The 22,583-nt window shown below is 44.6% G+C and overlaps 1 protein-coding gene and 1 long non-coding RNA gene across 3 annotated transcripts in view; both read left to right on the forward strand.

Annotated features, from left to right (window-relative positions):
• Nucleotides 1-22,583, forward strand: part of LOC123646991 — an 82,384-nt gene that overhangs the window by 2,114 nt on the left and 57,687 nt on the right. The gene's annotated exons all lie outside the window — the stretch shown is intronic.
• Nucleotides 13,439-14,386, forward strand: LOC123646989 (olfactory receptor 6V1-like). The gene has a single exon (XM_045564159.1). The coding sequence runs from the start codon at nt 13,439-13,441 to the stop codon at nt 14,384-14,386; it is 948 nt and encodes a 315-aa protein (XP_045420115.1).

Consider the following 22,583-nt stretch of genomic DNA (forward strand, 5'->3'; position numbering starts at 1 on the left):
ATAACTGCCCAAAACATGGGATTTTGCAATGTAAACTTAACTGTTACCATAGTGACAGTGTTTTTCATAAACAATGACTCATCAGTGGATGTGTAAATACAGTTGCATCAGTTGATGTGTAAATACAGGACACCAGGACTAAAAATGAAACATATATATATATATATATTTTTTTTTTTTTTGAGACAGAGTCTCACTCTGGTGCCTGGGCTAGAGTGCTGTGGTGTCAGCCTAGCTCACAGCAACCTGAAACTCCTGGGCTCAAGTGATCCTCCTGCCTCAGCCTCCCCAGTAGATGAGACTACAGACACTCGCCACCATGCCCGGCTAATTTTTCTATTTTTAGTAGAGATGGTGTGTCACTCTTGCTCAGGCTGGTCTCAAACTCCTGACCTCAAGTGATCCTCTTGCCTCAGCCTCCCAGAGGGCTAGGATTACAGGTATGAACCACCTCACCTGGCCTGAAACTACATTTTGCGTACCTGAATCAATTATGTGATGCCTATGACTATATCTGGCATTCCATGGACATGATGTAAACTTCATATGATAGAGATGTTTTTTGCTTTTGTTTTTGTTTTGGCTATGACCCCCAATCTATGACTTTGCATCCATTCAGTAGGGAATCCCATTCCACAGTAAGGATCCTGTTCAACAATCTATTGCTGGCTCATTGGATAACCAGTAATGAGCTAAGAGTGAGTCAACTGCAGTGAGAGGGTTTCTTAAAAATAATTTAAGACTCTTTCTTTTTATTGACAACATATATCCTTTATCCTCATCCTCACTCCTGTTCCTCTCACGTTCCCTAACAGTACATAGTCACGCTAATCTGTTTAGTGCCTATTTTCTGCATATGTTCTTGGAAAACACATTTTTTGTGTGAATATTTTTATTTTAAAATAATAGTAAATTCACATGAATTTGTAAGAATGTTACAGAAAGATCCCATGTACCCTTAACACAGTTTCCCTCGATGGTAGCATCTTGAAAAACTGTAGTATGATATCACAACCAGGATATTGAAATTGATAGTTAAGACACTAAGTTCAACACTCATAAACTCTTTTTAACATCTACAGTGATAAGTTGAACAGCCTCTGTAATGACTTTTATTTGTTTGAACATCTGGAACAGGCGAGGATGATGAGAAAATCATCAATATAAACTGCACTGGATGGAGGCACTAGAGGATAGTGGGGAAGTTCAGTACAACAAATTGTTAGCTGGCCCCTTCCACACACCAGGTAACAGGAAAGCTCATAGTCTAGAGGAAATATAAACTAAAAGACACCACTTGGTATGTGGTACGGTAGAAACTTGAAGAGTGCTATGGAAACATTCAATAATTCACTTCCTACAATTGGTGGAGGCAGAGTCAGAGCAGGCTTCTTGGAAAAAGATGATATCTGAGCTGATTCTTTTAGATGTTGATGTAAAAATCTCTGCTACTTTGGTCCTCCCTTCATTGATTACATCCACTTCTCTCCCTGAAATCTATTGATCAATCCTCCTTACTCATTGAAAATTTTGGCATTTGGCTGAAAATTATCTTTTTCATCTTGAATTCTGCCATCATCCTACATAACTTCCACACAACCCTTTCAACTCCTCATCTTCTCTTGATTTTCTCAACTCCATTGACTTTTGCCTGAACTCCATTTCAACGACTTGCATCCTTGGATGTCATTAAGTAATCAGAACCGGTGACGTTCAACTTACTGATTCAAGTCTGTGGAATTTATACTTCTAGTCCTGCTGTCAATCTGCTGGGCCATTTAGATCATGTCTTTCTTTACCTCCACAATTTGTTATTTCCAAGCAGGCCCTTGAGGCACTGAAGGGACAGAAGAGGTTTGTGAGGAAGGCTGAAGCTTGCAGGCATGGCCCCCCCAGTAGATGCACAATTGAGGGACAGCAGCAAGAAAGATAAAGAAGGTGTTGGGAAATTTAGTCTGTGAACTGTAGGCGATGAGGCAGAGTTTTGACTCCACATCCTTATTGCAACACCTTCTAAGCTAGTGGAATAACAACTCTCTTGATCCTATCTTGATGGCCCTACCTTGATGTGTCACTGTGTTATAGAAAAGAAATAGTTCTTACTCTAGCTAAGTGAAATGTCAAAGGAATATGAAATAAATTAGCAAACAATGAGCAATGAGCAATAATATACAGGCAGTCCAAAGCTTAAGATTGGAAGAAGTTTGTTAAATTTCATTTTTTAAATTTATATCACATCTCCCCAAGGAAAATTGTGGTAAAGTTTCCAAAAAAGCTCAGGGCTAAATAAATCTAACTGAATAATAAGCTGATTTAAGAATATTCCACAGTGTATATATATATTAAAACATCACATTGTACCCCATTAGCATATACAGTTATTATTTGCCAGTTAAAAATAAAATTTAAAAAAATATTCTATTTTTTATGCAAGACTTGTAATTAAGCAAACCTGAAAAAGAAAGCATTTAGAAAAAAGTGTTCAATATCAAAAGTCGATGCTTTTTAAAAAGCAGATTACTAAATAGAGAGTAAGGACAGAGATGGAAAGTTTCATGGTTCTTCACAGGGACTTTCCACACATGCCCGAGGGCCATGAGATGATTCCTTGGATTAGTTGTCACTTTTAATTTGATTCAAAACCTATGATTTTCCAGAATGGCAACTTTCATTTTCTTTGAGAAGAGGAATTGTAAGTGACTTTTATTTCTATCTTCTGATCATGAAAAAAAGCACAAATTATTCCTCTTGTTGTTCTTTTTCCTCATTAGACACATTGCTAACACCACTCTTGTACACCTTGATCCTGGCTTGGAAGGTTTTAGACTAACAAACAAAAAGAAGGTAGGGAGAAGGAGTGTTATCTGAGCTGTAAAATTTGAGGTAAAAAAGATGCAGATTGGAGTGTGAGAAAGAATGACTGAGGGCCCGAAGAAGTGAAGGAAAATGTAGTGGGGAGAGGCAGAGGTTTTCGCATAGCTCCTTTGTGGAGCCAGAAAGTAGGTGGCTTTGAAAAGAGTCTGGCGGGATCATTCTTGATGACTTGGCTCCTCCATGGATAGAAGAGAATGTGTTAGGGAGATGCAGACGCCAATCGGCTCTTTATGTTTATAAGACATTTTTAAATTTGGGTCACAATCTCAGTTTGCTTATCCTATAACTTGTACTTTTAGTGTCTGGACCTAAATTTCCTGAAACAAAGCTGCTATTGCCTTAAATTCTTAAAACTTTCATTTATTTCTAAGTGTTTTTTTTCTAAATAATGTCCAATTATTTGCTAGGAGGCTATTTGTCAGACATGCATAATTTTGCTGTAATAAGCGTTTAGCACCCTTCTGGAAAAGCCTATCCCCTCCACAGCAATTTCACTGTCAGAATGTGTGATTCATGGTGATAATGATGCTTCCCTCCGTTAGAAATAGTAGCAGGGATGGGAAGCTGAGAGCTGAGTGGGGACCTGCAAAGGCTGCCTGTTCAGGAGGCGCTGCCGATTGTTTGGGATGAGGAAAATCCATAATGAGCCGTCTGTTCTCATTATGGGTAATTAAATTTTCTGGATATCTAAGAACAATAGTATACTAGCTCCTTTATTAATTCTCATTAATGTGTCATTCCCTGCTAACTGCATTTCTTCTTTGCTCGCAACCTCTGTAAGATGTTAAAGTGGGTTCGACACTTGTGTACTCTAAGTCCCTAAGTGCTAAATAGAAGATCAAAATGAAATGACATTACCAGTTGGGGTTTTTATGATAGTGGAAAGGACTAGTACTTTGTGTGCGTGTGTAGTAGAATAAAGGGTAGGGGAGGGTGCTGTGACACAGCATTCTTAGGGGAAGGAAGTGACTTAGTAGAGTTCCCAGCAGACAGACCAGGTCACGGTGAAGAGAGTAAACTGGTTTACCTGACAGGAGCAGAGGTTCTGTCGATAACATGGAATGGCAGCATGGATGAGACATGTTATTGGATCAGCAGATGGCAAGGAGGCAGTTATAACAGCTTCTGCCAGAGTGAAGTTTGTAAATTTGATTGGAGGGTTAATAAAATCTCACATCAGTTCTGAGTTGTCGATGATTCTTGAGGTTACCTAGAGGTTGTGGAGGAAGGACACCTGATGTCTCAGCCTTGAGGCCAAACCAAACATAGTGGGTAAAAGATCCAGGTCACTTGGGAGAAGATGGAATCAAGTGCGTGTAAGTGGGTGTGTGTGTGTGTGCATGGGCACGCGCACATCTGCAGGTGTGCAGGTATAGATGGAAGGGTGGTTGTTGGGAGAGGATTATTATTTTAGAGTAGGAGAGGATATGCAAAGGTATACTGCATCTCAGAGGAGATGATTGCTTTCCACTCATTTCTTTAGGTTCTACATCCACAAGGAGATAGAATAATTAGCCCCATAAAAGCCAGAGCATAGAAACGACACCCATTCATGGGCCTATCGTCATAGTTCCCCAACTCTCTAAAATTCCTGAGATGGCCCTTAACAATGACATGTACCTACCTATCAAGTTTTCCCCTCCAAGCAGGCCAGTGATGGACCAGACCATCCTTAAGCAGCTCTAAATTCAGGATCCTCTTCCAGTCAGATTTTTACCCCATCGGTTTTGGAAAATTTCTTATTACCTACACAAGAGAAAGGTGGAATACATCAGAAAAGGCATTTTTTTTTTTTTTTCCGAGACAGAGTCTCACTCTGTCACCCTGGGTGGAGTGCAATGGTGGCATCAGAGCTCATTGCAACCTCCAACTCCTGGGCTCAAGGGACCCTCCTGCCTCAGCCTCTACAGTAGCTGGGACTATAGGTATGCACCACCATGACACTTGGCTAAGTTTTGTATTTTTAATAGAAACGTGGTCTTGCTCTTGCTCAGGCTGATCTCGAACTGCTGAGCTCAAGCAATCCTCCAGCTTCAGCCTTCCAGAGTGCTAGGATTACAGGCGTGAGCCACTGTGCCTGGCCAGGAATTTTCTTTTTCTTTAACAATGTCCTGCAATTCCCAGCTTCCTACATTTCTTTTGTCTGCCAACCGCCAGGAAACGCAACAAGCTCAGGATAAGCTCACAGGCAGAACAGCATAAGGAAATGTAGGGAGAGTTTACATACAGTTGAGATAAATTACAGGAGCCTCATCTTTACTAGGTAGGCAGCCACTGGCACGCCTTGATTTCATCCTCCCTTATCATGGTTTGGGGTCATTTAATTAGGACATCTGTCACCCTCACACCAGGAAGAGCTCATTTTCTTGTTCATGTTATTGTTCTCTTTGTTGCCATCACTCTTTTTCTAGCATCCTTGTCCCCCAAATTTATGGGAACAATTTGTTTTTCCTGCTGCAGCTGCAGATCCATCCTCGAGCTCTGCCCTCGGACTCTGGGCACTCAGAACAGTCACTTCCATTCTTTGTGCCCAGCATTCTGCCTTAGGCAGCTTTCAGAATCTCTCTAGTGGTTTTTCTCTGTTTCTTCTCCCCTCCTATCTTCGGTGTCTTTCTCTCAGGTGGATTATCACAGCACTTTAACTTCTTTCAGCTCTTCTAGTGCTCGTTTTGTTTGCTTCCTAAACAATCCCTATGCCCCCAATTTCTCCACCTCACCTCAATCTCTCAACCATCCTTTTTAATCTGAGATAGGTCATTTGCAGCTTCTAGACACATATGAAATATGTTGCAGAACTGCTTAAAAATGATTTGAGGGTTCAAAACCCCTCTCCGTTTTGTTATTCTTGGTCATTTGAACATTAAAGTGGTGGTGGCTGTATTCATCACCAAATCTAACGTGAGCCCAACCAGAGATTTGAAGCTCCAGCAGGACAGACATATTTTCCCCACGTACTTGGGGAAAGGATGAGAAGTTTCGAAGAGGAGAGTGAGAGATATCACACAGAAGCATGACTGCTGTATTTCCTTTAAACTCTGCCTCTGACCCTTTCTTCTGAAACTTAGACACATGTTCATGGAATTCCATCCTGAGATCAATCTTTGAGACAGATGTATTGTGTGTACTTCTTGTTGTAGTTTTGTCAAAATTCTCATGTAAATGCATTATGCAAATAGAAGTTCACCAAGCCCAGTTTCCATTTTCACTTTTTACTATTTCCAATTAAAATAGTTAAATAATTGAACAGACCAAAATGAACCATTAGGGCAGGTGATATTATATGTGATACTGTAATGGAGGGGACAGACTGGAAAGGGGTAAAAATGTCTTACGAGCTGAGCTGTCTCTTTAAAACCTCTCCCACTCTTTTTGAGAATTAAAAGCTGCATCCCTGCCCCAGGCCAGAGGTCAGGAAGGACAGAGGAGTGTCTTTTGTTCTTTGTACCACAGAAGGTGGCTAAACAGAACTGTCCAGGCAAAAGTCACAAGATTGTCTTCACTGGAGATGGGGAGATAGGATTGATCAGAACCCAACTGTAATTAAACAACAATACCCTGGAGCTGAAACCCCCCCCCCCCCCCCCCCCCCCCCCCCCCCCCGCTTTAAAAACTGTATTTCTGCTTGTAGATAGGAAAATTGGTACTTTAAGACTCAGGCCTGCCTTTTCCTCATTTGCTTTCCTCCTCCTCAAACCACTTGTCCTCATTCTGCCAAACTTTCAGTAACAATACTTGAAATATTCACTGATCAGCAAATATATAAAAATCTGAGTCTGGCATGTAAAAGGCGAATGAGGAATGTCAGTATAGAGTGTATGCAAGGTCATACACTCTATGCAAGGTTCCATAAAAGTTCTAGGTACACAAGCCCAAGATCCCCTGAACTCTGCTCTCTGCGGTTCAAACCCAGATACCACTAACTAGGTGTGTGCCCCAGAGCAAAGGCTTCCTTTATGTCATCAGTAGGGAAATGAAGACACCAATTTCAGCTGCTACACAGGGCTATTGAGAGAATCAGATGAGACAATGTCTGTGGGAAGCACGTGATAAAGCTGTTACTACCATGAAATAGAGCAAGGGATAAGGGAGAAGGACTGTGTAATTTCCCGAGTGATGCATCCTTAGGCACTGGAGGTGATACGCATCCTTAGGTTGGTGGAGAAGTCAGAGAAGCCAGTCTTGCCAATAAAGAGATACAAAATCCCTTTGGTTTTGGTATTCACAATAATGGAATTCTACTTTTATTAGTGTTCTATTGCTGCATTTTTTTTCATTTTTCATAACCAGCTATTATACATAAAATTACAAATTAAAAATAATTTTTTCACATATAAACACACATATTTTCTTTCTCTGTGTGTATGCATGGGGATGTGTGTGTGTGTATTCACAAGTGCTGTCCGGAAAGTGTCCATCCATGTAACCATTCTTGTTATAGTAACAATGGCTGGATACTTTCCAGACAGCCCTTGTGTGCATATCTGTGTGTGTGTGTGTGTATATGTGTGCATGTATATATATATATATATATATATGTATGTATGTCTATACGCACACACACATAGATACCTATATATATAATTGCCATTTCATAATTGTAAATAGGTCCCTAATTTCTTATTTTGGTCCACCCAATATCTTGATGTGCAGGCTCTGGTCATTTTCTTTTTCTGAAAAGAGATATTTTTCTTACTTCGGCATTCTTCTTATTCTTAGTTCATGAAAAAAATAACAAGCCAGGGGACCTGGTTTTTTCCTTCAGGTGACCAGAGATAAGGAGAATTCTCACGCATTGTCTTTGCTCCTGGATTGTCTGTGTCTAAAGCAACTGGTGCCAGCTCCCTGCTCCTCCCCTCTCTTCTCCTCACTCCAGCACCAGATCTCAGGGCTGCCAGGGCTGCACTGGGCTCTGTGCCCACAGCAGACGGGAGAGCGTGAGAGAGAACAGTCGCTGTCCCCTCGAGGCTTCTTGTTCCCAGGAGCTCACATTTCCCAAACTGAGGCTGATGCTGGGATATGCCCAAGTCTCCAGTGGAGGCAGCTGTTCCCTGGGAGCCACTGTCATGCTCCTATTCCAGGCTGAGCTTGAGCACACCGTCTGCACTGAGGAGGGGAGGCTTCTACCTTCCTGAGCGTGGTTCAGTTCGAGGTCTCCCACCACCAGGAGCACCTGGATAGTGGGAGGAAGGAGCGAGAGAGAGTGGGGCCCGGGCGGGGTGGTGTGTCTCCATCCTGGCAGTTGTATTGTTTCTCTTTCCTGTCGACTGCCCCAGAGGTCCCAGGTTTGGGACTGCATCTGCAGGGAGTTTGAGGGGGACCTCTTTGTCCCATTCAACCCGTTGCACTGGCCCTGTTGTCCACAGGGTGGGAGCTCCAGGTCCTGCATGTGGACCTGGGTGGCAGAATGTGATCTGGCACTGGTGAGTCCCCTCTTCCCTCTGGCTCTGTCATGAGCCCTTCGTTGCCATCACAACACCTGTCACAATTTACCATTTTAAACTTATTTACTGCCTGTTTTCCCAATTTCCTAGAGAACCCCAGGACTGTTTTGCTGTTCCTGTGCTCCAGAGCAGCAGCAGTACCTGGCACAGGCCAGCTTGTCTTCCTGAGTGAATAGTGAATAGGTGGATGGATGGCTTGAGTTGCCTGTGTCCTACTCACGGTGCTGATGCTGCTGTGGGTTGCAGCAGTGAGTCTCATCATGACAGGACCCCACTCCCTGCCCGATCCCATCTAGCCCTCACTCTGGGGAAGAAGCTAAGGGTCTCTGCCCCCCACCCCACCCTTTCCTGAGACTGGGGTTGGAGAAGCTCAGATTAGGTCTTTCCTGGTGTGTCTCTTTCTTCTCTTTGAGCCTTCCTAGACCCTTGCCTGCTCAGCGCTTGGTCCTCCTGCATCATTCTTTGCCTCTAATTCTTGCTGCCAGTTGATCTGCCTGCCCTAGGGTGCTGACCACCTCTGTGTCCCCCTCCCCTGCTGCTCGCCCATTGCAAGGGCCTGGCATCAGCGAGGGATGCTCAGGTGCTTCCTCTGCCCTCCCCTCTCTCCCATTCCTCTCCTGCTCTCTCCCTCACTGAGGGGCTCGCCGTGTCCAGGACACTGATGATCAAAATGACTGCTACAAAGAGCCAAGAGACAGCACTGCTGCTCTTCTGCACTCCCAATTTGTTAAAAAAAAAAACAAAAAAAAACCAGTCATTTCCTGGGGTGAAAAAGTTGTTTCAGAAGTCAAAAGGCGCAGGGATAATTCAGCCAGGAGGACCGAGAGGGTTGATGAGGGAGAGAGAAAGGTGCACGACCAGGAGGGAACTTTCAAATGGGTGCCATGTCACCGGAGGGTTATTATGCTGTAGGGGGATGGGTGCACTATCTGGCATTTGACATTTTAGCAGAGCCCTGAACTGCAGAGCTGCAGCATGAAGGATCTGGAGAGAGATGAATAGCATCTCTTATCAGCAAGGATTCTTAACAGGAATGAGTTAGGGGACCCTGGGGAATCCAGACTGTCAAGTGCAGTTAGTGTGTGGCCATGTCCAAAGCATGTGCTGAGTGGCCAACCACAGCCTTGACCAGGCTACTCTGTAGCAGCAGAGGCTGTGCTTGGTCTGTTTTGATAGGACAGGAGATTGTCTCCTGGTTAGACAAGTTGGGTTTGCCTGAGTCGTGGGCATGTAGGAGTCCTGGGCCTGAGAGAGGATCTGTTCTGCAGCAAGGACAGGGACTATTCCCAAGGCTGCCACAGAGGCTGCACTGAGAGGAACCTGTTCTGTAGGAGATCCTGATGCAGACAGAGGTCTACTCTACATTCAAGTTAGATTTTACCTATGTTAACTTTGCTTGTACTAAACAGTTGTGTAAAATACAAACTTGGAATATAAAATTATTGAACAAGTACAGAAAGTCCTAAAATGTACTCTGGGAGCCTGTCCTGAGTGGTGGGCTCAAGATTGTGGAGTTGGAGTTGGAGGAGTTGTGGCCCAGAGTCTCGAGGCAGCATGAAGGAGTGGTTGGTATGAATTACAGATGGAGAGGGGAACACCAGTCATCAGCCTGAGAGGGGAGGCAGATCTCAAGTGGGAAGAGGTAAGACTAAGGGTGAAAAGCACAGGAGACTGGAAGGAAATTGGGAAGAAGGTGGCAAGAGATTCTGGGATGAGGGGTTGAGGCTGGGGGCACAATACCAGGGGCTGTGCTGGAGGCCAGTTGGAAAAGGAGGCCTGTTTGAAGAGGAGGCCAGCTGGCCCGGTCTGGAGCTAAGGCTATCTGGGAATTAACTCTTTGACCACTGATTCCAAGGCTTCAATGTTTTAAATTGTAGAACCCCAGGATGCGATGTCATTAAAACCTATCAGATAAGAAAGATGTTGCTTTCTGGGTGGCAGGTGGCCAATAAAACACAAAATAGGCCCATGAGTTGAATTCCTCATCGTGGCTCAGGGATTTATAACACCTGCAGTATATGAGACACATCAACATAGGGCCAACGAAGGTGAGATCACAATCGGGGTGTGACAATTGGAGGAGCAGCTGCTCCCTGGGTGCCTGACTGGTCATGCATTCCCACCGAGAGACAGAGGGCTGAGGGCTGACCCTGTCTGGAGAACCTCCAATTATCTTGCAGTAGCACTTGAGACTCATGTTAGATCTTTCTGCTAGGAAAGGAACATCCCCTCATCTCTCATTCCTCATGCAGAGTCCACAGCTGATCATGGAAATGTAATCTATCTCTTCATTTGCCATTCATTGAGCACCTTTGCTGTTTGTAGATACATGCAACAGGCTTCAAATCCTGCATTCAGAGATTGATAATGCACTGTGCTTGGCTGAATATTTTGCATATTCCACACATTCATAGTTTTGATTAATACAAACAGGTATTGGGGTTAGAAAACCATGGGTTCAAATCCCAGCTCAGCATTTATTAACTATGATTCGGGCTTGAGAGCCTCAAACGTCCTGAGCCCCAGTCTCTATCGCCTATGGTGTGGAGCTGTGCATGGTGGGGCCTGCCATTCCCAGCCCTGATCCATGATTCTGTATTCAAAATGCTTTGAAAACTGAAAGCTCTTTTTAACTTTCATGTCAAGCTAATTAGACAGCGAGACCTGATCCAAAATAATTAACATGAGGCTATTTTGCCTTTATTTATGTCATTTAGTGTGAATATTTGTATACTTTGCTGCAGAAAATAGTGTGCTTGATTACAGAATGCTGCCCAGACCCTTCTGGGATTGGTCGCATCTTAGTTTTCTGGGAAGAAATCGTGGGTCACGATTACCCCATTATCTTCTGTTCAAGTCCACAACCCACATACGCACACACATCATCATTAAAGAAAATAGGAGTTTCCCTTTGGCAACTTTCCTTCTCAGGACTAGGAATGAAAACCCAGCAGATGTGCTCATTCATCTGTTTAACTAAAACTGAGTGGTTACACTGTGTAAACATGTTACAGGGCATTGTGAAAGTTATAAAATGAAAAGAGAGTCCTGCCCCTAAGAAACCAGGACTCTAGGACTGGAGGTGTGACTGGCACACAAGTAATTATAACACAAGGCAGGATGTGTTAACTTTCTCGATTAAGAATCTCAGGCAGGATGACTTGACATCTGGATGAGGGAGGAAGCTTCCTAAAGGAAGGGCACCGTGGGTGATTAAGAATTTGCCAGCCAAAGATGGCAGGACAGGCATCGATCAGGGAAGCGTATGAAAGCAGAGTGGAGAATAGCAAGTGGTCCAGTTTGGTGGTAGCAAGGGGGAGGTGTGGCGAGTAAAGCCAGGGCCGTGGCCGGGGATGAGCAGAGCCCTGGAGGGCAGAGGTTGCAGGGAGGGTTTGCGCCTGATTTGGCTGACAAGGGAAGGATGACGTTATTGTTGGTGTTGTCAATTTTTTTCTTCTGATCCACCAAAGCAATATATGAAGAAAATTCAAACTCAAATGAAGAGGATTTGGAAACAAACAAATATATATAGGAGAACTAGGGTACAAAGTTTTAGTTGTACAGGATGAGTAAATTCTAGAGATCATTGTACAGTACAGCATGGGTACCATAGGTAATGATTGTACTGCATACTTGAAATTTCTCAAGAAGGTAGAGCTTAGGTGTTCTCATGACAAAAGAAGAGGCAACTATGTGAAAAGATGGATGTTTTAATTAACGTGACTGCAGTAATCAGTTCACTATGTGTATGTATATCATAACATCATACTGTGCACCTTAGACACATACGACTTCAATACAAAAATTTTTAAGATGTAAATGCCTAAAACCCAGATATAGCCAATATTAATATTTTAAAATTCATCCTTCCAGGCCTTTTCTGTATGAAATAGATGGCTAGCTAGTTCAATCAATTTTGAGAGTAATGCGTACATGAATCACATTGCTTCAGATTATTAAAAACAGCTGGGGGACATAATAACTTAGAAAAAGAAATATAATAGCAGTACAGTGCATGGATAGTTAGAGATAGGTGAATCTATAAATAAGGAAACCATTAAGAATGTTGTCTTGATGATTAAGAGGAAATAAGCGCTTGAACTAGGATGGTGGCTATGGATAAAAAAAAGGGAGACTGGATGAAAAAAAAATATTCCCAAGGGCAGCAATTCTAGTGGTTTAGGAGAGAGAAGAAAAAATCAGAGATGCCTTCCAGTTTTTCTGAGCCCAGACGACTGGGGAACTGGGAGCCACAAATAGGGTATTTGGGGGAGGGAAGGATTGTGTATGTATCTCTAGACCTGTTCAGAGTATGTGGTGGTCCTCAGGTGGGTAGAGACATGGGCTGGGGCTCAGAGGAAGACACAAATCCAGATTTAAGATTCACTCATATTTTCAAGGTTGCTTTGGTTAAAGAAAGTGGTGATATTTCTGAAGGAGAGAATAGAGAAATTTTTAAAACTATCGGATGAGAAGAGAAATGCCATCAGAAAATGGCAGGAACACAGGGAGCGGGAGCCAGGCAAGGGAAGCCAGAAATGTAGGAGAATTTACAGAGTGCCGTGTCCTTGCATCCAAGGGTGGAAGTGGTTTCAAAAATGGGTTATCTATAGCCTGAAATGTTACTGAGAAGAAAAAGAGGATGAAGATTGAGCACAAAAGATGGAAGGAGGTAACGTATGAGGTGTCCAGCACAGTTCCTGGCACAGGGAAAGAACAGTAAATAGCCCCTGTTATTTGATCAACAGACTATTACTTTTGGCAGTTAAGAAGTGTTTACCACTTTATCCTCAGACGCAGCCAAATGTCTTGCACAGAGCTGGAGCTTAATACATGCGTTAAATAATATAATGAGTTTGTAGAAGACAGATGAGGGAGAGTATAGGAGTGGTGATACTACAGAGGTGACCAACTCATAAACCAGTCCATCCCATCTGGTCTGTTCCTCACCCCAGAGAAACTCCTTTGCTTTGGGAGTGTGTCTTCTGGACGCTGAGATTAACCAGGCACTTAGGCTAGCATGCTTGGCGAGCCAGGCACTTGGCCGAGAGAGGTTGATGGTGATTTTCCACTAAGATTTCCTGACCTCTCACAGGTATCACAGAGATCCAGTGTCAGGTGCAATGAGTAACCACAGCGTTGTCAGGGAATTTGTGCTCCTGGGATTTTCTCATCTCCATGAGTTCCAGGTTCTCCTGTTTGCTCTCATCCTGTTCATATACGTGCTGACAGTGCTGGGCAACCTGGCCATCATCACCCTCACCTGTCTGGACTCCCGCCTGCACTCACCCATGTACTTCTTCCTCTGCAACTTCTCCTTCATGGAGATGCTGGTCACCTCCACGGTGGTGCCTAGGATGCTGGCAGACCTGCTGTCCACTCACAAGACCATGTCCCTGGCTGAATGCCTGACCCAGTCTTTCTTCTACTTCTCCCTGGGCTCTACCACCTTCCTCATCCTCACAGTCATGGCCTTTGATCGCTACGTGGCCATCTGCCACCCTTTGCACTACCCCACCATCATGAGAGGTCCTGTTTGTGTGGAGCTGGTGATGGCTTGCTGGGTGGTGGGGTTCCTCTCCATCATCTCCCCAACTCTACAGAAAATGAGGCTCCAGTTCTGCGGCTCTAAAGTCATTGACCACTACTTCTGTGACTCTGCCCCACTCCTCAAGCTCTCCTGCTCCGACACCCACCACATCGAGCGCTTGGATTTCTTCCTGTCCTTGCTCTTTGTGTTGGCCACCATGCTGCTCATCCTTGTGTCCTATGTCCTCATCGTGGCTGCGGTGCTGCGCATCCCCTCCTCCTCTGGGCGCCACAAGGCCTTCTCCACCTGCGCCTCCCACCTCACTGTGGTGGTTCTGGGCTACGGCAGTGCCATCTTCATCTACGTGAGGCCAGGCAAGGGCCACTCCACACACCTCAACAAGGTGGTGGCCCTGATGACTGCAGTGGTGACCCCTTTCTTCAACCCCTTCATCTTCACCTTCCGGAATGAGAAGGTCAAAGAGGTCATTCAGGATATGACCAAAAGGATCCTCGTCGGAGACCCAGCAGCCCGCAGGTGAGAGGGCTGGAGAGCAGCTGTCCAGCCACGAGGAGTAAGGCCCTGGCTGCTGGTGGACATGCAGGTGCCCAGGCTGCAGCTCCTCAGTCTCCCCTTTCTCAGTCTCCTGTTGCCTCATCTTCATGCAAGTCTGCCCCTGCACTACAGGGAGCTAGAGGACACACGCTGTTATCAATAGACCCCTCAGAGGCAAGTGTCTGTGAGCCTGAGATAGTCAAGGAACGGATATTTTGAGGGAGCCATGGTGTGAATATGGTGGGATGATAGCAACCAAATCAGATAACCCAAATAAAGCTCTTAGTGTAGGGCCTGGTACATAGTGAAAGCTTAGTAAGTTCAGCTATTATTATTAAAATGTCCTATTAAAATCTTTCCTCCCTAGTCTGGCTCTATGGCTTTACTTACATGTTTTTACATGTCTTTGTGTACTGCTTTTACTCTAGGTGTGTCCCTTTCTCAGAAACTAGCTTCAGGGTCTAGGACAGGGTTCTGAACACAGAAAACATGTGCCTCCAGTGGCCCCTCTCTGGGACTTCTCCCAGACAGAAGCACCCTCACACCCAGGCTGCCCCCTTCATCCCTCTGGCCCCAGAGCCTCTTGTCCTTCAGTGGAAATGACTCTCTGGGAACTTCTCTCCCAGCCCTCTTGCAGGGCATCATGGAGGCCTAATCATTTTCATCCACTCAAGAGGGGGAGAAAGCTGGGCTGTCACCCCACTCTCAGACTGGCTGCCTTTGCAGGGCAGAACTTGGATCCAAGTTCCAGAGGGACGACCAGTGGCCTGGGCCCTCTGAGGTTGGGTTTCCTGAGAGCAGCCCCGCCAGGTTCCCAGGGCCCTTGGAGGGTGAAGCAATGGGAGAAGCCAGATAAGGAAATGAAGTGGCATTGGTGTTGTGGGTGACAGGGTGGGAGGCAGAGGAGCAAAGGCATTTGTTGGGAATCTGCAGGTGGTGCAGGAAGTTATGGGAAGATGGTGGGGCTAGGAATAGCTCTGGTATCTGATTTCTTACAGAAGACTGAGTCTGAACTGGGCTGGGGTTAGCAAAGTAGGGCAAAGAATGGGTGCAAACTTCCTCTCTCTTCTGAAGCTCGCTCCATCCACAGATCACCTAGAGGACAGGCCTTGGCCGTAGCTAGCAGTGTGGAGAGTCGCAGTGTGGGGCCACCACACAGAGCCAGGGCTAGTGGCTGTAGGGGAGTGTCCTGGGGCACGCAGCCTGGAGACACTGATCTCTCATTATTGCTGCCTTTAGCTTCATCTCTAAGGGAGGCTTTTTTTTTTTTAAAAACTACCGCAGAACATTTTTACATGTGTGGATCTGGCGTGGAAAGTAGGCAGATACTTCTGACTCTGCTGTAAAGGCCAGCAGGGAAAACGGCTTTTCAACCTGAGAACTTTGTCTCCTCCAGCTCTCAAGGGACTAATTACTTGCCCTCCTTGCAAACTTTGTGAAAAACTGGAGAGCTAGGTGGGAAGTAATTATCTCCTTCTGAGATGCACACACTTTCCTTCAGCTTCTCCTCCTAAAATAATCAGCACACGGATCGCTCAGAGTTTCCTCCAGGGAGCCTCCTTCCTGCTACTCTCTCCTCTCTGCACAGGTCTCTCTTAAAAAATTAAAAATAGGCAACAGCCTGGGGCACTCTGTTACCTGTTTTTCAAAGCGTTTCCTCAGGAGTGGGCTCTCTGACTGGTCAGTGTGGGGAAAGGTGTCACTTGCCCTGGGCCTCCACTGTAACCACCTGTCACATCCACACACCCAGCATCACACGGCATCACATTCTCAGCAGCCTGTGGTCCTTGGCTGTGCGAAGTGTGACCCCTGCAACAGCACGGGGGTCTCCTGGGAGCTCATTGGAATGCAGACTTTCAGGCCCTTCCCGCGAGCCACTGAATCAGCGTCTGCATTTTTACAAGATCCCCGGTAATTCCTGTGCACATTGATTCTTGAGCAGCACTGGTCTAGACAATTTGTTGGCAGAATTTTCAATTGGGAAATCGTATAAGAAAGTCCTTGTCCCAATCTCAGTGATGTGAAAGGTGCTGGAAGAAGTAATTTGGGGACACATTTGCTGTTGTTGAAGCCAACCTTCCTTAGTGACTTTTATCCCAGGTTTTGTTTCTGGAGATAGTAACCAGGATAAACCCCCCCAAGATTTTCACCCTAGTCTGACTTTAAACTTGAGTGATTTGAGCCAAATGCCCCAGCCTCTGACATGCTGCTGGAATCCTCCATGGACATGACTGAGGGCTGTCTGGATGTCTTGGTTCCATACATTTGACCTGACGTGGCAGGGGTCTTTGATGTGCACAATGTCAAATGAGGCCCCTGGAGAGACATCAACTAGGAAATAATTTTAAAAGAGTTTTCCAACTTGCTGGAAGGAATCTTAAGATTACAGTTATGAGTCAAAGTAGCTGTTAAAAAGTCTCCCCGGGTTTATGTCATGATGTAACTAAACCATGGCCTCGTGGAATTGCACGGGAGATTGTAGGTCATGCAGGCCTTCCCGCCTCTGTCTGGGAACAAGCATCCCATGGCCACACGCTGATCAGACTGGCTTAGAGACGCTGCCTGAACAAGGTCTGGGGTGGAGCACTCACAGCTGTGGGGTGCAGCCCCTTTCTGTCCTACACAGTTCGAAATTTTAGAATGAAACCCTTTTGTCAAGCACCGGCATGACTACCTCTACCATTCAACCATTGTCCAAGTTCTGCCTTTTTGAGTTACAAAGGCAGACTGGCAAAGAAGTGAACACATCTGCACATTGCCCTCCAAAATATTCAGATTTACAAGTGGGATGTTGCCCTTGAATAATTTCTAGACCTTTTGTCATCCACATTGCTCCTTCTGGTCCCTCTTATTATGTGGGTCTTGGAACTGGTGGTGATCCTAGTTTAGAGACCCAGTTGAGATAGAGTGCGTGGGAAACCCCTTCCCTTGCTTTGCTTAATGCATTTCTATTACCATCAACTAAGGTGACATTCCATGTTTTAGGTGACAGTGCTAATTCATGTTCCAAATTAATACAAATCTCATGATTAAAGAAATTTATTAAATACCTGCCATATTCTAGGCATAGGAGATACAAAGATATATAAGGCTCATAATTTAGTGTGGGAAGACAAAACGGTGTGTTAATTACTGTAGGTAAAGCGCTCTGGGAGTGCCTCATTCTCTTTGGTAATGTTGAAAGTCAAGTTGAAATGAATTTTTGTCCTTTTAGTTGAGCTTTGAGGTATGAAGAGCAGTTTCATAGGCTGAGAAGATGAAAAGTGAATTCCTGAGAGAGGCAACTGAACATGTAAAATAACATGGACATAAAATGGTATGTTGCGTAGGTGACCAAAGCCCAAGAAGGTGAAATTAGTGAGTGAACTTTATGGAGACTGTCCTTGGGTATTGGCACTAATCAGACCCAAGTTCCTTAGGGGACTTTAAGTGTCTTTGGCAAGATGTTCCACTCAATGAAATAATAGGACATATCTGACTATAACAAACTTCAGAGTGGTTACAGTGGATATCGGTGTGGAAATCTTTGCATGCTAGGGCAATTATATTGTATTCACCAAAAGTACTATTTACCTTAAGTGCTGGAATTGTATCGCCTTCAATTTTGCAAATAACCTAAGTGAGTTCAGAGAGCTTAGCTTTTTTGGAATGCTTGCTTTCCCCTCTGTCAGCAGCTGAGTTGGTCATGGGTTATGGTCCTTTAGGTCGGGTCCTCCGAAGAGAGGGAGGCATGGGGCTGGGGCTGAGTGATGGGGAATCTACCGTCTGGTCTCCTCTCCTGTGTCTGTAGAGGAGGAGGGGAGGGGAATCTGTGGCAGCGCCTCCCCTTAGATCATGCTTATCTTGCTCTGTAACAAAGACGAGGTCCTCACATACAGTCCTGTGGACTCATACTCAGGGGTGGGGAACCCAGGAATTTCTGGGCGAATTTTCCACCCAGTGAAGGAGGTGGCAGGAACACAGGTGTGAGTGGTGCGCTGCCAAACTGCCAGTGGGGAGGGCAGGTCCCCTCACACTCGGAGGGGCCTGCGTCCATCAGAAAGAGGAATTTATAAGTTTCCTTGTAAGGGCAATGCCATGAGGTTTGAACTTGTCCTGTGTCTAACTCAAGGGAAGGAGAAAGACCAAGATGCAGGGCTGAATAGGGAGAAGGATTTAAAGGAAAAAACCCTAGGGTAGAATGCAAGTGATTTTGGGAACAGAACCAATTGTTGAATTGTCAGGAATTGTATACAGCTGTTATTAAAAATTTAATAACAGGCACTTACAATCAAATAAATTATGCCAAAAGCAAAGGTGATAAATATGCAAAACTCCTAATTACTTTGCTACATTTTACTTTTATCCATCTATTGAGGTTGTTCCCGTCACTTGTCTCAGGACAGTGGAAATTCTGCTTGATGCGGTGTTGCTGGGCAGCTTCTCCTAACTCCAAGTTCATGAAGTCAGGCTGGTAGTTTGAAATTGGACTTGAGGGGAATGTTGACCGCCAGGAAGTTGGCAAATGCTAGAAGTCAGCAAGTGGAGAGCCAGGGGTTAAACACTTGCCAGCAGACTGCTGGACCTAGGCTACCATCTTTCCTTGTACCTGTCAGGCCTTGTGGCAAAAACTATGTTTACATCAGAAAATGTAATGCTTAAAGAAAATATAATGCTTAAAATGTAATCAGAAAACATAATGTAAAAACCATATTTACAACAGCAAACAATGCTTAAAGAACTAGATTGATATGGTCCACTATAGGCAACAATGCAATTTTTCAATTTTGACCTAGAGGCCTTTTCACCGGGCCAGGCTCCTAAAGTCCCATCCTTGCAGGGTCTTCAAGCTAACATGAGCCACCACAGGACCCAGGCCTGACTTTCCTCTGAAAAATGATTTGATTTCCCTAACTTCTCTCCTCAAAATTCCGTATCCTTAATTTCTTGCTCACTGATTCTCCCTTCTGGAAGAAATGAACCAATTTTTTGGTTTCCCACTGGGATATACACATGTGACAATAGATTCTTGTCTTAGCCGACTCTGTACTTCTAGTGGTTGCTGACCAGACACTGTCTCTGGGGCTGAGAATTAGACCAATGAAGGGTGGGTGGGAAGACACTTCAGTGTAGGGCAGGCATTTTAGAGTCATAAAATCCTGCCACTGACTCTCTGCCTACTCTTAAATTAGTTCTGGGTATTAAGAACAACCTTGCCCACCTAACACCCTGGAATTAGGTTCTAGTGTAAGCTACTTCTGTGGAGTGGGAAGGCTGTTGCCTTCTGTACAACTGTGTCCAATGACCTTATGTAGAATAATAAGCACGTCCATTGTTCTTGTCTCTCAGGAAAAATGGTGTTATAGCAAAGGGACTGTGACTCCGCAATGCAATTAGCATTGTATGTGAACTGAATAAAAATATTTCTTCCAGTTAAAAATATATTGCATGTGTAGGTATTATTTGCTATCTTTCACATGTTTGTGGATGCTATCGTGATAAATAAAACACAAATCTTTAAAAGTGACACTGAATCTATAGTTGCTTTCTGCCAATATGTGTTTCTTTCAAGTGATGCCACTAAATGTACAAGTACAGCTGGGAAGGCATCACTGGACTTGTGGCCTAGGAACTTGATGGACACACTAAATATGGGTCTAGAAGAAGCAAAACTGAGCAGCTTCAGGTCCTGGAGATTCCAACTTTGAGTTATTCCAACTTTTGATCCAGATGGAAGAAGAAATTCCAAGGACAGGGAGGTGGAAGAGAAGTTTGAAGAACCAGATTCCACTGCCAGTTCCGCCATCTCTTTGACCGACGTATTTATCCCCTCAACCATAGTTCCCTTGTCCGTGAAAGTGTGTCAGAAACACTGCGTGCTGCATCCCAAGAATCAGAATTTCCCTTCTGGGGTCTTTCACAGCACTTTAATATAAGCAGGAAAACCCCTAGTTGAAACGTATTGGAAAACCTTTTTTTTTTTTTTTTTTTGAGACAGTCTCTCTCTGTCTCCCCAGCTAGAGTGCTGTGGCACGATCTTAGCTGACTGCAACCTCAAACTCCTGGGCTCAAGGGATCCTCCTGTCTCAGCCTCCTGAGTAGCTGGGGCTACAGGCACACATAACACTATGCCCAGCTGATTTTTTATTTTTATTAGAGACAGGCAGGGTCTCACTCTTGCTCAGGCTGGTCTTGAACTCTTGAGCTCAAGCGATCCTCTCATCTTGGCCTCCCAGAGTGCTGGGATTACAGGTGTGAGCCACCGCACCCAGCTGAAAACATTTTTTTTAAATGATAATAACTCCCCCCCCAAAAAAAAACCTCAAATGTATTGGAATTAATTGCATTCTCCTCAGTATATGGGGAACCTCTTTCCCTCAGTATATGGGGAACCCCTAGAGGCCAGAATGCACATTTCTTTCATCTTTCACAGCCAGTGCTGAGCAGAGTGTTTTGCTCATGACGGGTGGTCACTGTTAGCAGGGTAACACCAAATGGAAAATGTATGTGAAAGTGGTTTGTCAAGTGATGAAATACACAAAAGCAAGGTGTCATCAGCAGAATTGTTCTTAACTCATTCATCATCCCTTCATTTATTATACAAATACTTTTTGAGGTGGTGAGCAGAGGATAATCAGAGAAAAATAAATCATTTAGTTCAACAGCAAATACCAGAGTCATTGCTCTCACATGTAAGTAAAAAACAAGCAAAATTTTGGACCAGAAACTGAAACTTGGAGCCTAAAGAGACCCTCTGACTTGGGGGAGAGGCATCTCAGCAAGAAAGAAACACACTTGCAGAAATCCAGTGCCTCGTTTAGAAGGGAGTCAGTTTGGGGTGACAGGAAGTATGTAAAGATAACTAACGGACCACTAAGTGAGTCGTGTCTCTACAGCTGGACCGTGTAGCCACCAAAGCAGCCCACGATTACCTACCTTGTTTACTTCCACATAGATTTTTAAAAAGCTTGACATTTGTGATACATTCGTAGTTTTTGTGATCTTCAAGTAAGTGCGGCTAGGAATACACTCTTGATTGTAGTTGCATAGCACAAATTGGGAAATGGAGCTTGGTAAATTAAAGTGTATTTAGAGAAACAATATGGCAGAATAAATTGGGGCTATTTTAGAAAATCCTGGATAGATGAAAGCTAAGGGAACACCATGATTCTGAGGTCCAAGTAAGTAGACGATTTTTAAAATTTCAGGCTATAGTTGGAGAAGAGAAGAGCAGCAAGATGGGACATAGCAGGTTTCCAGGAATTTCATACACACACACACACACACACGTACACATAATACTGAACACATAATACACACAATAGCTGAACAAAGGACCTTACTTAAGATTTATTACCATCCCAGCCTTCAGGCAAATGAATGTTTCTAATCATACTGGAGGAAAGTTTATTTTATCTTTCTAAAACTCTCTGTGAATATTTCCACCCTGAAACCCACATAATTCCTGAAAGATTTGCTCTTATTTCTTATGCCAATGGCGATTTATCTTGTTTTAATTTAAGTTCATTTTTCTCTGTTTTTACTTTTTCTCAGATGCAAGGGCCCCTGATGAATTGCATTCTCACAGTGTCTACCTTATATTCAACATGTCACTCAGGTGTCATCTTATCGGGAAGCTGTCCCTGATCTGATGTCCCTCATCCGCCGTCTGGTCTTAGTGTTGCTGTCTGTCATGTGCTCTTGTCAAGCCTTCTGTGAACCCTTCCTTGCACTTCCCCTCTGTGCCGTAAACAGCTTTGTCATTCTTTCCCATCATCAGGCTAAGAGGATAAGGCCCAGCTATGCCTTCTTTACCTCTTTCCCCTGCACCTGCTGCAGTGCCTGACACACAGAGGCCACTCCGTGGTGGTGAAATGATGATGATGTGACGAACTCCACACACACGCAGACACACTGAAAATCAATCACGTTGTTTGCTAAGTGTTGCTCCTTCCCTCGATCCCATGCAGCCCAAGCGCTCAGGGTGCATGTGCTCAACAATAGGGCGTGCACTGGGGTAGAAAGGCACACCCCGAAAGCACATACCTGCGCGCACATGCACTCACACTGGGGCTGCGTGGTCTCTCTTGAGCAGCGAGCACTTCTTGGCTACTCATCCTTGAATGCAAAGCCCATGTCCTTCCTTTTTGAAAGCCCCACTTCTGGCTCCCCAGGCTCTAGGCTCCTTTCTGAGTTCTTGTAGC

This window comes from Lemur catta, chromosome 11 (assembly GCF_020740605.2).
Source record: "Lemur catta isolate mLemCat1 chromosome 11, mLemCat1.pri, whole genome shotgun sequence".
Classification (NCBI taxonomy): domain Eukaryota; kingdom Metazoa; phylum Chordata; class Mammalia; order Primates; family Lemuridae; genus Lemur; species Lemur catta.